We start from the raw sequence: 15,731 nt of genomic DNA, 5'->3' as shown, positions 1-15,731 counted from the left end.
TACCATTTATATATGATAACAGTTAAAAGACCAGGATATGTATCTATAGACAGTGATATATGTATCTATAGACAGTGGATGATGGAAATATATTAATTATTATTTTCACTTTTTAAACTTGAATGCTGGACTCGTATGCAGTGGTGGGATTCAGCCAGTTTGCACCACTTCAGGAGAACTCGTTGTTAATTTTCTGAGCAGGTTGGTGAACTGATTGTTGGAAGAAATCATTAAGGCACAGAACCGGTTGTTAAATTATTTGAATCCCACCACTGCTCGTATGCATACATGACCCAAAGTACGAGTGACTGCAATTGTAACCATAGACATGTACAACCCAACTTCAAGCCAATTGTTTTTACTCTGGGACAGCACTGTCAATGTGGTGTAAGAGCAAGAGCAATGGCGAAGAACATTTATCGCTATAGATGTTGCCTCCACCAGCTACGAAGGTGCTGTCAAAAACTAATAGAAAACCGTGAATGGTGTCACAGAACAACACCACAGTTATTACAACATTGGACTTCCAGTGCCCCCCATTGTGCTAGAATCTGGGCTTCCAGACTGGGACTGCAGAGCCACCTCTGTGTCCACCTCTGTGCACAACAGTGTGTCTTCTTCAAACCCAAATGACCAGCTATAACTGTTGCTGAATTGCAGCTCCAGGCATCCCTCATCATTGATCATAATATTTGACTATTTATTTGATCTACAGCCCAGTCTGTTCAGCAAGTTCAATGCTCTTTACAACAGTTTTTCTCATGAACTCCATCTCACGAACTCTTCATCCCAGAGAAAAAAACTTTATGGGATTATCCTTGAAGATTCAGTTGTTGAAAGCTAAACTCTCAAGCAGCTAATCACCACACAGCACTTGGCGCACTTTGTGCCTGAGTTTATTATTTCTGCCAGACACCAGATGGTTTCCAGATGTGTTTCAGGGTGCTGGTCTTAACCTAAAGATGTACTTAGAGGTCTTGATTACTATGATGATGATGTTATCCATTCAGTTGAGGTCACCCCTGGGCAATTCTATGGGCCAGGTCTCTCCACATCTTCTGATTTTTTCTTCTTCTAGCACTTTCATTTTAACTCCCAGGTACACACTCCACACGCCTTTTCTGCTTGGGAAGAGATTTATATAACTCAAAGTAAGTTAGTGCAGAGTCAGAAGTTTCCCTTATGTCTTCACTGTGATTTGCAGACTGCCTGAAAGTGAGGTTAATGGAAAAGATTATAATCTCTTCAACGTGGATGGAAAAACTTCAGAACACGACAGTCTTTTGAGACCGATTGTTTAAAACAGGATTTTCCTCTTGTGTGATGTATTACCCTAATCCAATAATGGCATTTGGTATGTTTATGCATCGCTTTGCTGCCCTGTGATTCAACTTACTGATGCAGTTAAGCAGACTAAATTTGTCTCGTTTTGTTTTAAGTAGGGGAGTTTGTACAGCATTTTTTGAGTGGCAAGTGTTTATAATAACACCCCACATTATATTGCGGTTTGTCTATCTGCTGCCTTTTTCTAATTGATTTTACTATAATGGGCAGGTGATTTCTAGCAGCAAAGCAGAAAGGTTGTGCCTTAGAGACTGTCAAGTTTCTGGTGGGGCCTCTCTTTCCCCTACTGCTTTGAGGCTTTTCAACAGGTGTGTCCACACCACATGTAATCCCTTAATTATCTGGATCGTAACTCATTGAATTCAGCTGCATGCGTTTCTGCCACACATTAAACTAAAGCCCAGTCAAACGAACTGCTTCTGTATCATACAACATGGAAGCACAAAATGGCTAACCATGTTTTAGTTCATCATATTCTGCCAATCTCCAGGAAATATTTCATGTAAAAAGGCACTTCATTTGTATTTCAGTTGTCATGACATTAGCTTTTACTCCTCTATTCAGACCTGTTAGTTATTCCTGGAAATTAGTAAAGAAAGAGAAGAACCTGGCCAGTGGTGAAATCCAAATTTTTTTACTATCGGTTCTGTGGGTGTGGCTTGGTGGGCGTGGCAGGGGAAGGATACTGCAAAATCTCCATTCCCTCCCCACCCCAGGGGAAGGATACTGCAAAATCCCCATTCCCTTCCCACTCCTGGGGGAAGGATACTGCAAAATTCCCATTCTCTCCCCACTCCTGGGGGAAGGATACTGCAAAATCCCATTCCCACCCCACTCTGGGGCCAGCCAGAGATGGTATTTGCTGGTTCTCTGAACTACTCAAAATTTCCGCTACCAGTTCTCCAAACTGGTCAAAATGTCTGCTACCGATTCTCCAGAATTTGTCAGAACCTGCTGGATTTCACCCCTGAACCTAGCCCATCTAATGTAGGCAGCTTAGTGCACTTTATTTTCCCTTTCTACCTAACTTGGACTCCCTCCCTCCCTCTCAAATGAAGCCATTGAGTGGTGCTGCCCTAGCAGTTCAGGGCAGGCTATGTTAAAGCAGGAATTGGCCAATTTCCCTGCCAATAGGAAAAACATTTACCAATTGCTAATGAGGACTGAGGCTAGGGGAGGAAGTGATAGTCATCTGTCAGAACCTTTAAATATAAGAGCGGCTTGGTGTTGCCTGTCTGCCCGAACTGTGTAGAAATATCCTGACTGACAGGCAGGTTGCTTTAGAGAGGTTCTGGTCTACTGCATCCTCCAATAATATTGGCGCTGCTGGTGTCACATCAATCCAACAGCGCAAATAAACATAGCTGTGGAGGGAAATCGGCAGTCACCAGAGAGCAGAGTCTGGGCATGCCTGCAGCAACCCACAGTAGTCAGTATGAGCTGAGCAGGTTCCAGCCCATGCTGCCTCAACCGGGTGAACTTATACATATAGGTTAAGAGAAGATAAAGCACTAATTTCACAACGATTAGAAAAAAATAAAGTTAACTGGCTTTGGCTGGGGAGGAGAGGAAGGGCGTGGATACATGCTTATAAAAAGGACAGTAAGGCATCTTGAACAGTCTTATGCAGACAGGCAGACATGCTGTCTATTAATGATGTCTGGAATAGACAGCTTCGTGCTTTCCAGAGATCTGGATGACAAGTCCTCTTTTGGCAGCAGCTGTACAAGGTTTCAGGCAATCAGGCGTAAAGCCTTAGGGCAGGGGTCCTCAAACTTGGCAGCTTTAAGACTTGTGGACTTCAACTCCCAGAATTCTCCAGCCAGCTGGCTGGAGAATTCTGGGAGTTGAAATCCACAAGTCTTAAAGCTGCCAAGTTTGAAGACCTCTGCCTTAGTGCTTCATCAAGCTCATTCTCTTTGTGGGTTCCTCTGGCTATCCTGAAATGGGGAACTTGAGAAGTTATAATATATGCCCTCAAATAGGTATGCCAAGGGTAAGGAGTGGGGGGGGGGAAATCCACAAATCTCTTTCCCAAACCACATCTGTATCTACATGTGTACTGTGACCCCCGCCTACCTGTAGCCGTCAGCTCCCCAAATTTTTTCAAGTGTGGCAAAAGATTCACGTGATCAAAATTCAGACTTTAACAACTGGCTCATATTTATAATGGTTGCAGAGTCATGTGCAGAGTGACGTGATTACCTTTTGTGACCTTCTGACAAGCAAAGTCAATGGGAAAGCCAGGTTCACTTAACAACAGTGTTACTAATTTAACAATTGCAGTGATTCACTCAACAAATGTGGCAAGAAAAGTCACAAAACTCCCTTAACAAATTTCTCACCTAACAACTTAAATTTTGGGCTCAGTTATGGTTGTAAGATGAGGACTACCTGTAATGAATACACATTTGCATTGGGTTTTGCTGTTTAATACAGTTTGTTGTTATAGACATGGCTAGTATTTGTTAAGTTAGTAAAAAGTTAAAGTTGTAGTTTTATTTTGTACTTTACTGAGCTGAAAAAAGTTAGAATTTGATTTCCCCCCCCGAACCTACACTTCTTTCTCCCTCCTTTCCCCCCTTCCTTATTTCCCTGTCATCTTTATTTACATTTGTATTTTATGTTACGATAACCTTAATAAAATTCTTTAAAAAACATTTCCTAATTAATATGGCATAACCCATGCTGTCTGGAAACCATAGCCCAAAACATGTAGAGGGAAATCTGCTCTGAAAGCAGAGAACAACCTAAAGCTCTTCGGAGCACCAATTTTTGGAACATAAGCTAGGAAAAGATCAGGAAACATTCCCATAAAATGTTCTCTCCGTGTCTGGATCCATTCAGCAACCCAGGAGAAAGTTTGATGATGCAGAAGCCTGGGAAACCTGGGAAGAAAAGAAGAAGAAAAGAAACTATTAAAATCAACAGTGATCTATTCCAATATAAATGATCCACCAGAAGAATCCCAAAATCCCATATCCTAGAATACCCCAATCATACTGGCCAGAGAACAACCTGCATAGAACAAATAAAACAAATCTGATTTATAAAACAAATCTGTTTTATCATATTTTAGATGGATACAGAAGTTCCTGATATGGTAGTTTCTGTTACGAAGATATATTACAGCATCATTTAAATTTTTTAAAATCTACCATATCTCTCTTGTTTGCAGAATATCCTTGTAATTCTGCCAGTTGTCAGCTTTAAAACCTCACATAACTGACAACTGGTAAGATCGTTGAACCAATTACTGCCTTTAGCCTTAGGTGTCAAAACCAAAATCAATAATAAAATAATAAAATAAAATAGAATCAACTGGCACTCTCTCAATAAATTGAGCATTAATATTTTGGTGCCTGCACTTAGGTCTCTATAATGCTCTCACGGACCACCGGCAGTCCCCAATTATAGATCTCATAGGTTATATGTTTATTTATTTTATTTATTTTATTTTTCAGATTTCTATACCGCCCTTCTCCTTTCGGACTCAGGGCGGTGAACAGCCAAAGTAAAACATTTGTACACAAAAGTTAAAATAGATTTAAAATAATTAAATAAAGTTTGGCCCATAATTTAAAACATTTCAATTCAAAACCAATTTCAAATTTTAAAAACCCACCATAAAATCAGGACAGCCCGGCTAACTGAAAAAAAAAAAAGGTTTTAAGGGCAATGTCTGAACATTATGTTAATTTACTAAATCATGGTGGTATGCTTGTGTCATCCCAGCCACTGTTTAGCTCTCTGGTAATGGAAAGGATGGCAGGAGAAGAAGAAATCTCTGTGTGTGTCTGACCTGGAAACTTGGAGACATTCCATGGGCCACTTTACATGATGCAGGTGGGTCAAGAGTATCTGATGCCATGTATTGATTGATTTTAGCAGCCCAGATAAGGTCACCCTAACTGATGAGCCTTGCCAGGTGATTTTTTTTTTTTTTTTTTTTTGCATACGGGTATATTCAATTCTGTTCAATTTATTAAATTTCCTATAGCTACCCAATTGATTAGAATACCTAATCTGGATTTAGCAGGGCTAGTTATAGTCAGAAGTTGGATTGACCTCCTACCAAGGAAGCCTAGGACTTGAAATACAACACAATGCAATACAATACAATACAATACAATACAATACAATACAATACAATACAATACAATACAATACAATACAATACAATACAATAGAATTCTTTATTGGCCAAGTGTGATTGGACACACAAGGAATTTGTCTTTGGTCCATATGCTTTCAGTGTACATAAAAAGAAAAGATACATTCGTTAAGAATCATAAGGTACAACACTTAATGATAGTCATAGGATACAAATAAGCAATCAAATCATACTAGGAAACAATATAAATCGTAAGGATACAAGCAACAAAGTTACAGTCATGCAGTCATAAGTGGGAAGAGTGGGTGATAGGAACGATGAGAAGACAAATAGTAATAGTAATGCAGACTTAGTGAATAGTTTGACAATGTTGAGGGAATTATTTGTTTAGCAGAGTGAAAAAACTGTTTTTGTGTCTAGTTGTTCTGGTGTGCAGTGCTCTATAGCGTCGTTTTGAGGGGTTGTCGTTAGGAGTTGAAACAATCTATGTCCAGGATGCTTCCCAAATCAGACTGGGAAGACCCTGGGAAAAAAGGGTGGCGGGTGGCAAATCACTTCTATAACACTTCCCATACAATTGGATCAGACGGCGGCGTATTCATAGAGTCAGGGGGAATCCAAATTTGGCTAGGAGGAGACCCCACTACTTTTTTACAAGCTGAAGAACTGACGCCTGGATCTACTGGACTGGAGTGACGGGTACCGAACTCGTCTTAGGACCCAGGAAGCGGCGGAGAACTCGCCGGCCGGTTCCCTGGGAATCAATGAGAGGAGCGGAGTTTTTCAGACTCCCTCCAGAACCTGGCGGGGATCCCCCGGGCAGATGTTGTTCAACTTCTCACATTTTTTTTCCCTTCGGTTTCGCTCCGAAGTGGGCTTTTCTCCCTGGCTGCGTTGCCCCTATATTTCCAAACAAGCATCCGGGATTGGGGTGGGTGGGGTGGAAGTTTGACATACTTGGAGGACGGGGCGGGCGGGGCGAGGGGGGGGGAGATCCCCCCCGAAGAAGAAACGTGGTGGGGAAGGGAAGCCACCGAGGAAGGGGGTGAGGCAACATGACAGCCGCTCCTGGCCCAGACTTTCCGTCGGGACGGGGCGTAAAGAAAGGGAAGCCCAGTCCCGCCGCCCAGGAGAGAGGAGGGGACTCGGCGGCGATGGAGCTGAACTTGGGCGCGAGTTTCGGGAAAAGTTTTTAGACTTGGGCAAAAGGTCTCGCGCTGACAGCCCGCAAAACTTGGCGGGAATGCCGCCTCTCCCTCTCTCTTTTCTCCTCTCCCCCGACGCCGCAGCCTCTGCTCCGGAATCGAGCCGCCGCTACGAATCCCATCCCTGAAGGCGTTTCCCGCGGGCGATTTTAACTTGCTCGGCCGCTTTTTCCGCTCGGCTTGAGCGAGGGGAGCCCCGCTGGCCGAGACGGGCGTCCGGGCGAGATTTCCCCCATTGGCGGGAGATGCCGGCATCTTAGGCGCCTCTCGTCTAGGCTTAGGGACTCGGCCCAGCATGGCCGTCTATGCCCTGACTGGCTTTTCCCTGGTCAGCCTGCTGAGCTTCGGCTACTTATCCTGGGACTGGATGAAGCCCGGTCTGGTGGCTGAGGTTTCGGGGGACCCGGCGGGGAAACCTCGCCTCCCGCCTGCTTTCTCCAGGCCTCCCCACATCGTTTTCATTCTGACCGACGACCAGGGCTATCACGATGTGGGCTACCACGGCTCGGACATCCAGACTCCGACGCTGGACAGGTTGGCTGCCGAAGGGGTTAAACTGGAGAATTATTACATCCAGCCCATCTGCACGCCTTCCAGGAGTCAGCTTATCACGGGAAGGTAAGGAGGGGCAGAAGCGCCGCTTTCACGCCACTCGGTCCACCCGGTCCACGGGGGGAACTGGACGGGAGAAGCAACTCCCAGGCGCCAAAGGGGAAAGGAAGCCCCCCCCCCGTGGGTGCTGGAGAGGAAGCCCGAAGGAAGCCCCGTGAACTTCAGCCAAGGCCGTCCCCCCTGAATAAACTTCTTTAAGTTCCGTTCAAATAAATAAATAAATAAATAAATAAATAAATAAATAAATAAATAAATAAATAAAAAAGAGGGACAGAATGGATAACCAGATTGAGAAAGGCGAATCCCTTCCCCCCCCCACGCTATTTTAAAGGGATAATGTGGTTTCTCAGGATTCAAAATGAAAGTGTTAAAGAGCGGGATATTTGCGAGCCTTTTGGGAGGGCGATAAGATTAGTTGGGTTTTTACTGCAGTAGAAGTTTAAAGCGCAGCAAAATTCATGTGCAGACAGTAGGGATGAGGCATAAGAATGAGTAAGAATGAGTAAAAAAAACGGCAAATGGATTTCACTGCATTAGTATGTTCAATCACAACGGTGTTTGGTGTGCAAACAGGAATGCTGAGGCATAATGATGAGTAATAATATTGGCTGTATTTCATAGGATTAGGCTTTTAAAACATAACCGTACTGGTGTACAGACAGTGTTACCCAAAGGATGGGCACCACTTTTCAGTTCAAACAACTTTCCCTTCAGAGAGAAGCCAGTTTATCTTGAAAAAAAAGTTACATTGTTTGCTCCTTATTTATATGGAAATAGTATTACTGATCTCCCTTACCTGGTTACCATTAAGATTCACGCCACGTACTATTAAAACTTGTATTTGTACATACAATTAAAACTTGTATATACAATTAAAATGCAGTTATAGAATGGATTATGATGGGGACAGAAACAGAGGCAATGGATTATGATGAGGACAGAAACAGCAGCGTTTGGAGAATCAGCGGGATTTCATCAAAGCCTCTCAAATTTATTTATTTATTTATTTATTGGTTCGATTTATATGCTGCCCTTTCTCCGGAGACTCAGGGTGGCTTACAATGCGTTAAGCAATAGCCTTCATATTTTTGTATATACCTGCTTAGTAGGGCTTTCGCCCCCCCCCCCAAAGCGGTGTTCTTTTTTATACAAAGTCAGTTTATTGCCCCCACAATCCGGGTCCTCATTTTACTTATCTCGAAAGGATGGAAGGCTGAGTCAACCTTGAGCCTGGTGAGATTTGAACTTGCAGTAATTGCAGGCAGCTGGTGCTACTTAATAGCACTTTAGTCTGCTGCGCCACCAAGGCTCTTGAGTCGCTAACATTAAAACAAGAAATTCATTTACTTTATTAGCAGTGAAGGCAATTTAACATCCCTTTTAAAGAAATGGTCTGTTTTGGGATTAACAATATACGGATCCATGATAATAACATTGGATTACATAAGCCGCTGAAAAGTTAGTTAAAACATACGCAAAAGTTTTCTTTTGAGTTACTCTATTGGTCCAGTACTGGCAATATTGACCAGAAGTCCATTTACAGATTTCGTGAAGGAGGTTTTCCCACTGTACCTCTTGAACCTGAGGAATTCAGCCTGAGAAGTATCCTTGGCATGTAAAATATAGGATGTACCATATAGGAGGAAGAAAGGGGGAAGAAAGACATCTTGCTTCCTAAAACCCAGAATAATCTATTTCTCCTTAGCAAAGTGAAGCCCATCAGACAGCGAGGATATCATGAAAATTTCTGCCCAAACTTCGCATGAACTGTGTTCTTCACTTTGCTGCTACAGTTAACATACCAATAGTCCTACAGTCCAGTCCTACATATTCGCCAAACACCAAAATGAACATTCTGGGTGGAAACTCTGTATTGCACAGATCTTTATGTTTTGCCAGATTTTCAGTGGCTTGCTCTGCTGTCCATGAGCCAGAAATCAAAGAAACTTGCCTTATTTTCATCATCCAAGCATCTGTCAGACATAAAACACTCTTAACTTCCCACAGCTACGCATTCCAAATAAACAGTGTATGTGGTGTGTGTGTGTGTGTGTGTGTGTGTGTGTGTGTTGGGATGGGGCAGAGGGACAGATTCAGAGCCAATTGCAATTATTCCCGAGAAAGAGAAAAAAAAAAGTTTGGGGATTGGAGAATTATTGGGTGGTTAGAAAAGACTCAGTGCGGAATCTTTGACTTTTCCTAATGTCTTTTCCTTTGACATTTCTAGAAAAGTAGACATCTGCTTTGTGGCTAGCTAAACTATCTTCATTTACTTTTGTATCCAATTTCAGAGTGCCATTACCTGCATGCATATCACGAGATATACAATTAAAAGTGAAGCAAAAGTATGTGGATTTCTTCCATAAATATTTTGAACTGGAGGGAAAGTAATAGATATAGCGTACCAATGAAGATTATGGAAGACTCAGATTTGTGAGCATTGGAGCCTAACTAGCCGGAGGCCCTATCCCATCGTTTATTCCATAACAAAACTGGAAGTATTTAAGGTGTTCTATAACATCCTAACATTTTCCTACTATGGCACAACATTAAATAAAATGACTTCCAAAATAAATGTTACAGTGGATTTCAGGGACATAATTAAATCTGCAATCCTATAGCATTTATCTGTGAATAAGCCCTTTGGGCTTCATTTCTGGGCAGCTACGAATGTGATTTCACTCTATGGGTTGCCCAGTCCAACTTTTTTTTTTTTAAAAAGGCATTCCTTCCCTTGCAGCAAATTCTAGAGATTTTGCCCCCATTTGCCTCAGTTTTAAAAGGACTAAGTGCTTTGAAGTTGATAAATAAAAGTTTTCAGAAAACAAAGCATGTCTATATGAAACATTAATTCCTGCTGAATCGATCCCTTGTGGATAGAGATCAATGCAGCTTAGTGACTGCCTTGTTTAGCAACCAATTGTAGTTATGACAGTGATGAAAAAACACCTTAAAGACCCATCTTTTCATTTATAACCTTTGCAGGTCTGTAAAGCAAAGGAAAGGAGAAATAAGATCATAAGCACAGTCATGGTTTCTCTTAGTGACCATTTCACATGATGACCAAGTTGCCAGTCCCAATGGTAGTCACCAGATGAGGATGATTTACAATAATACATTTAGAGACCATTCAAAGTTACAATGGCACTGAAAAAAGTGAATTATGACCATTTTTCATAGTTATGACCATTGCAGCATCCCCATGGTCACATAATCTACATTCAGATGCTTGGCAATTGAATCATATTTATGACGGTTGCATTGTCTCGGGGTCATGTGATCACTTTTTGCAATATTCTGACTAGCAAAATTAATGGGGAAGCCAGATTCATTTAACAACTGCAGTGATTCATTTAACAACTATGGTAAGAAAGGTTGTAAAATGGGGTAAAATTCACTTAACAACTTCTCACTTTGCAACAGAAGGTTTGGGCTCTTTTGTGGTCGTAAGTCGAGGACTACCTGCAACATCTCTATTTAAATATGAATCATTATAAATCTTAAAAACAAAAACCATTCAAATTTTAACTTTTGACTTTCTAGATAGTGTTGATTGTGATCCTGAATTTGTCAGAAGTATTGATGCAAAGAGCCTTTCTGGCAGATGCTACCTAATTTGCAGTAAGACAGAGTATCAGCACTATTGAAGGTTTTAATATGCTTTCCCTACATTAGTGGTGGCAGAGGCGATAGACTGTAAAGATGCTGTTCTCCTCGGTGTATTGCCTCATAACAAGCTTATGCTGAGTTTTTTTGCTTGCTATCCAAAACATATCTAATTATTCTCATCTGGAAGGAAAAAAAGATTGCATTATGCAGAATTTATGATATCAAATTAATTACATGACATGTAAAACTCACTGGGCTTTGTGCGATACATAGTGGATCAGTCATAGTTACAGATAAAGATGGTCCTTGACTTACGCCCATTTGTTCAGCAATCATCCAAATAGTACTGAACAAACGTATAATATTATACGTATTTTAAGGGGTTTCAGGAGGGAGGTGGGTTATTCTGCGAAGAATGGACCTGGGGGTCCTTACAGATCAGCAATTTAGCCTGTCAGATGGTTACAGTGGGGGGCGGGGGGCGGGGAGAGGGGGCCAGACGAGGTACGGTGGGGTCAGCCGAAGAGGTTGTAGGAAAAAAAATGCCTTTAAAAGCCTCTGGTGATCCCAGCTGAGTTGCCTGATCGTCAGAGCCTTTTAAAAGCATTTTTTAAACAACCTCTCTGGCCAAAGAGGTTGTAGAAAAAATGCTTTTAAAAGTAAAAAAAAAAAAAAAAGTTGGCCACGCGCACCCAGTCACATTACCCCCATCAAGCCACATTCACAGAACCAGTAGTAACAAATTTTGCATTTCCCCATTGATATATACTTACAGCAAAATCATCCAGAAAGTATTATATAATGGACTGATCTTTGTTTTTGTTCCATTATTTGCTCCTGTTAGTTTTACCATCTCTGGCTTGGATCTCAGCACGTGGTTAAACTCTTCAGTTGGAAGTAAAAACTAACAAGGAGATGGAAATAGGAGTGGTGAGCAAATATGAAGAAATAAATGAAAAAGTAATAGGGCCTAAGGTAGTCCCAAAAAACATTGGAATTTACCAATATTCTATGCATCCTTTAAAAATATGTGTATTTTGGAGATTTCCAGAGAAGAAAGGGCAAACTTGGTGGTTGGTTATAGTTCCATTAGAAAAGGAGCCCACAACCACAGTGGAATGAAGAACTGGCTCTTCATAATTCCTTTGGACAAGGAGAAGATTTGAGCTTCTGTTATTTGCCCCAGCTCCAGCTAATTTAGCAGTTTGAAAGCATGCTACCTTCTCACCTTTTAAGATAAAAAGGTGAGAAGGTAGCAGCATCCCATTCACCTTGGCATACATTCATCCTGACCATATGACTGTGGAAATATCTTAGGACAATGCTGGCTCCCTTGTCTAAGAAACAGAGATGAGCATCGCCCCCTAGACTCGGACACAAGTGGATAGGGAAAACTTTTACCTTTACATTTAAAAGGAACATACAAATAACTCCCTAAAAAAAAAACAAAAAAGGTGACCTGGATAACTTTCCTATATTGGATTTACAAAAGAGACTTATTAAAGCTTTGAAGAATTTTGTGGGGAGGGAGGGAGAGAAAAAAATGGAAAAGAAATAAAATTTTAGCACATTATTTTAAAAGGATTAAAGATTGGGATTTTAAAATTAAAAGGAATATAAAGTTAGTTTATTTGATCAAGGTTAAAACATATATGTTATTGTTTCTGGTAACCTTGAATGGACCACATCAGGACTGAAATGACAAGACCTTAAGGATTTTTTTTGTAGATAAGAAATGAGATATGGGAAAAAGGGATCATTTTGTATTTTAAAAGAAGGTGATAAGTTACTAAAATTGTGTATACTTGTGATGTCCATATGTGTGTGTGTGTGTATTTACTATGTTCTTATTTTTCATTTTTACTTTTCTTTCTATTTTTCTTTTCTGCACTATTTTCTATTCTTTTTAAAGTTTAAAGCTTTTTAACTGTAGTGTTTAATAAAATTGCTATAAAAAACAAAAATGTGTTTATGCTGCATGAATGTATACCAGTGATCCTGGAAATAGATAACTATTATATTGTGTCTGCTTACAGCTTGGACTCTTTGAAACCATGCCATGCAGCTTTTAGAAGGAATCCAGGTAGAAGTAATGTTCTGTCAGGGAAACCTACTTTTCAGGCACACAATGTAGGTTCACAGGGGGATAGAGATATTGCAATTTAAGATGATATCTTTGCTTTCTTTGTCTCTCTCTCTCTCTTTCTAGGTACCAGATCCATACAGGTCTTCAGCACTCAATCATCCGTCCCCGACAGCCAAATTGCTTGCCTCTAAACCAGGTCACTCTCCCACAGAAGCTGCAGGAAGCCGGCTACTCTACCCACATGGTTGGCAAATGGCACTTAGGTTTTTATCGTAAAGAATGCTTGCCAACACGCAGGGGCTTTGATACCTTCCTGGGCTCACTGACAGGAAATGTGGATTATTATACATACGACAACTGTGACGGGCCAGGAATATGTGGGTATGATCTTCATGATGGGGAAAATGTAGCCTGGGAACAAAGTGGCAAGTATTCCACGTTCCTTTACACCCAGCGAGTCAGAAAAATTTTGGCAACCCACAACCCCAAGAAGCCTCTCTTCATCTACATAGCATTCCAGGCAGTGCATACCCCTTTGCAGTCCCCGAAGGAATACATCTATCGCTATCGCTCCATGGGCAACGTTGCCCGCCGCAAATATGCTGCCATGGTCACATGCATGGATGAAGCTGTGAAGAATATCACCTGGACCTTGAAGAAATACGGCTATTATGACAACAGTATTATTGTTTTCTCTACAGATAATGGAGGGCAGACGTTCTCTGGGGGAAGCAACTGGCCATTGCGAGGCCGCAAAGGAACATATTGGGAGGGAGGAGTGCGTGGCATTGGATTTGTCCACAGTCCACTGATTAAACGCAAGCGAAGGACCAGCAGGGCGCTCATCCACATAACTGACTGGTACCCAACCTTAGTAACTTTAGCTGGGGGCAATGTGTCTGAAGCAGATGGCTTGGATGGCTATAATGTGTGGCCAGCTATCAGCGAGGGCAAAGAGTCACCCCGCACTGAAATCCTGCACAACATTGACCCTTTGTATAATCATGCCAAATATGGCTCTTTAGAGAATGGCTTTGGCATCTGGAACACAGCAGTACAGGCCTCTTTACGGGTGGGAGACTGGAAACTTCTTACTGGAGATCCTGGCTACAGTGACTGGATCCCACCACAGACTCTAACCAATTTCCCGGGGAGTTGGTGGAACTTAGAGCGCCTGACAGATGGGATGCGGCAGTCTGTCTGGCTTTTCAACATTACAGCCGATCCATACGAGCGCTATGATCTGTCAGATCAGCGTCCTGATGTGGTCAGGGCTCTGCTTTTTAGGCTAGTTAATTACAACCAGACTGCCATCCCTGTCAGATATCCTGCAGAAAACCCACGAGCTCACCCTGACTTCAATGGTGGTGCCTGGGGACCTTGGGCCACAGAAGAGGATGAAAGATGGGAAGTAGGGCACGGAAAGCCAAAAAACAAAAAGAGGAAAAAGAAGTGCAAGATCTGTAAGCTACGCTCCTTCTTCAAAAAGTTGAACACCAGAATGATGTCAAACCGCATCTGAGATGGGACAGGCTAGGTTCTTGCCAAAAGTCAGATTGGAAGAGAGCTGTTCCAAAAAATGGAAGTAGGGGGAGAGAGCAGTAGAGTATTCTCCTTTCTGTTCAGCTTGGAGTGAAGTGAGATGGACTATCATCTCTTCTTCCCCTATTGTGAGGTAGGGATAACCAAGTCTGCCTAACCATCCCACTTTGTCTTTCCCCCAATTTCAGCACCAACATTGCTGATTCTGAATATGGGCAGACTTTGCAACCGCTATTTGACATAGTGTCTTCCTTTTAAATGTTATGACACGAGATGGTACTCAATGTGTTATTAGTCATTCTAGAAGATTGCAGCAAAGATACCTAAACTATCCCACTCAGGAACTAGTGGGAAGGATATACATTCTCATTCTTTAACCAAAGATGAAATTGTTCTTTACCCAGGGAAAGAATCGCTTAAGGATGAAATTGTTCTGTATTTGCTATTGACTCATGGAATGCTGACCATAAATAATCTTACATAATGTTTTTGCTCTCAGAAAGTGATTGTGGATTTTTCTCTCCCTGGAGACTGTAGTTGCCTCCTTCTGATCACTTTAGTGCCTGTGGGTGTAGATACAGAAGACCTGGCTGGGACAATTATTTTTATCAGAGTTAAAATGCAGATCTGGTGTGGTGCAATTTCCCCCCACCCCCTGAATATGCATAAAGCCAAACATCTTGTATATGTGGGCAGGGGCATCAGTAAAGGCTGTGTGAGTGTTGCTTGAGCTAAGAGCATAGTCTTATATATGCAGAAGGAGTAGATAAGAGCTGAATTTTTACATTGATTGACAGATCTGTTTACTTCCACTGAATGACTGCTCTTATATAATTTTTTTTCACTATGCAGATTTTCTTTCCTGCAATTTTGAGTGTACTGCAGATGAGCTCTTGTTCATCTATAGATCTATTCAAATACAGAAGAGTAATTGCAAGCTGCTTCCATACGTCAATTTTTATGTAAAACAAACTATGCAATACTCATGATTAGCTCACAAATAGTTAAAATCTTACTGTTTGGGGAGCAGATGCTTGAATTTCTTCATAATGGTAGAATTAATGTTTACAAATGTGATGATTATTGGCTGAATTTATGTTTATGTTTTTTTTAAAGAAAAAAACCAGTCCATTTTATCTATTAATGCGAGTTAATCATGGTGATTAATGCATGGTTTGGGGATGTTCTATTGGGCCAGTGTTTAGCTCTTAGCAATCAC

The 15,731-nt window shown here is 41.5% G+C and overlaps 1 protein-coding gene across 1 annotated transcript; it reads left to right on the top strand.

Moving 5' to 3' along the window:
* Window positions 1–6,233: 6,233 nt before the first annotated feature.
* Window positions 6,234–15,449, top strand: ARSI (arylsulfatase family member I). Its single transcript, XM_034402428.3, has 2 exons — window positions 6,234–7,281; window positions 13,094–15,449. The coding sequence occupies exons 1-2, from the start codon at window positions 6,959–6,961 to the stop codon at window positions 14,490–14,492; spliced, it is 1,722 nt and encodes a 573-aa protein (XP_034258319.1). The 5' UTR covers window positions 6,234–6,958; the 3' UTR covers window positions 14,493–15,449.
* Window positions 15,450–15,731: the final 282 nt, after the last annotated feature.

The sequence above is a fragment of the Pantherophis guttatus genome, chromosome 2, assembly GCF_059756535.1.
Source record: "Pantherophis guttatus breed Tessera chromosome 2, ASM5975653v1, whole genome shotgun sequence".
Classification (NCBI taxonomy): Eukaryota; Metazoa; Chordata; class Lepidosauria; order Squamata; family Colubridae; genus Pantherophis; species Pantherophis guttatus.
The sequence above is the reverse complement of the archived record's forward strand: the minus strand, read 5'-3'. Positions and strand labels throughout refer to the sequence as shown.

What these genes read in the sequence shown, in the direction of transcription:
- ARSI (XM_034402428.3), top strand. Translation starts at nt 6,959, where the DNA reads ATGGCCGTCTATGCCCTGACTGGCTTTTCCCTGGTCAGCCTGCTGAGC. An exon ending in AGTCAGCTTATCACGGGAAG is followed by an intron (nt 7,282 to 13,093) that starts GTAAGGAGGGGC and finishes CTCTCTTTCTAG; the next exon opens with GTACCAGATCCATACAGGTC.